Here is a 1,150-nt window from a genome sequence, read left to right on the forward strand (position 1 = left end):
CCTTTAAAACTCACTGGGAGCGTTTATTAGATGGGCTCTGTCTATTAATATAGTGCGGTAATATTTGACTTCAGAATGGTTTCCACGCAAACTATCCAAGAATGCTTTAGAGGTGCTTCATTTAATTTTTGTACGCATAGATAATGGAATGCAAGTGGTTTGCAGGTAAAAACTTATTCCTGACCGGAGGAAGTGGATTTATTGGGAAAGCTTGCATAGAAAAATTTCTACGCTCGTGTCCCGATTTGGGCAAGATTTACATTCTGCTTCGGCCCAAAAAAGGAAAGTCTCTAGAAGAGCGATTCGAGCAAATTACATCCTCACCGGTAGGTAGAACACACAAAGTGATTCAATATTAGCTCAGTCAAGGCAAACAGTTTTCTAGCATACGGCACCTGAAAATTTATGGGTGTTCAAAATTTGAAGCGCGAAACATTTTCAAAATGCCCCATTGGACACATAAAAATATATATACAAAACCAAGATCCAACTTTCAAGTATTGCAAGTCACCGTACAATTTCGAAAAGTTTGGCCAAATTACTTGAGACATAATTTTTTTGAACCATGAGACAGTGCTGATGAGTTCTAGCAACATTTTCTTAACCAGCAACCAGTACTGGACTATTTAGATGAAATAATTGACCGCGGAAGAAGTTTTGGTTAGCCAAGTAGAAATCGGGATTTGAGCCAACATGATCTTTTTAGTTAGCATCAAAGAGCTGTAGCAAACAATGCAACTCTTGCCCCAAGCTGAAATAAATTCCAAATCAACTTGAAACTAAGTTACAAAGCACTGCGCAAAATGCATCAGCCTGAGTAAACAGTATCCTGAACATTTTCCGTTGCTGCGCCGAGCAAACCACCTATAAAGATGTATGTGCTTGCAAGTCATCAGTAAGAAATTATTTTTTACGACGCCCTTAAAGCCCGAAAAATTCTCAAGCTTCAAGCAATAGACCCGGAAGCCCAACTTTTTTGATACATCTTGTACAGTTCTAAAGCAATTAACGTTTCAGCTGTTCGAGAAACTGAAGCAAATACACCCTGAGAGTCTGAAGAAAATTATCCCCATCAAGGGAGACGTGCTTACGCTCGGACTAGGTAAAAGCACGTTTCAAGACTTGAACTTGTAGCAAACTCGGATAGTTT

General features: G+C 39.1%; 2 protein-coding genes across 3 annotated transcripts in view; one reads left to right on the forward strand and one right to left on the reverse strand.

The window, feature by feature from the left end:
- Positions 1 to 1,150, reverse strand: part of LOC109537735 — a gene marked incomplete in the record, with an annotated part of 63,314 nt that overhangs the window by 48,684 nt on the left and 13,480 nt on the right.
- On the forward strand, positions 12 to 1,136 carry LOC109537761 (putative fatty acyl-CoA reductase CG5065). Its single transcript, XM_019904641.2, has 3 exons — positions 12 to 112; positions 166 to 326; positions 1,018 to 1,136. The coding sequence occupies exons 1-3, from the start codon at positions 76 to 78 to the stop codon at positions 1,132 to 1,134; spliced, it is 315 nt and encodes a 104-aa protein (XP_019760200.1). The 5' UTR covers positions 12 to 75; the 3' UTR covers positions 1,135 to 1,136.

The sequence above is a fragment of the Dendroctonus ponderosae genome, unplaced genomic scaffold, assembly GCF_020466585.1.
Source record: "Dendroctonus ponderosae isolate FM_Combo_2020 unplaced genomic scaffold, Dpon_F_20191213v2 Dpon_F_20191213_7, whole genome shotgun sequence".
Lineage (NCBI taxonomy): Eukaryota > Metazoa > Arthropoda > Insecta > Coleoptera > Curculionidae > Dendroctonus > Dendroctonus ponderosae.

What these genes read in the sequence shown, in the direction of transcription:
- LOC109537761 (XM_019904641.2), top strand. Translation starts at nt 76, where the DNA reads ATGGTTTCCACGCAAACTATCCAAGAATGCTTTAGAG. An exon ending in TATCCAAGAATGCTTTAGAG is followed by an intron (nt 113 to 165) that starts GTGCTTCATTTA and finishes AGTGGTTTGCAG; the next exon opens with GTAAAAACTTATTCCTGACC. An exon ending in AGCAAATTACATCCTCACCG is followed by an intron (nt 327 to 1,017) that starts GTAGGTAGAACA and finishes TTAACGTTTCAG; the next exon opens with CTGTTCGAGAAACTGAAGCA.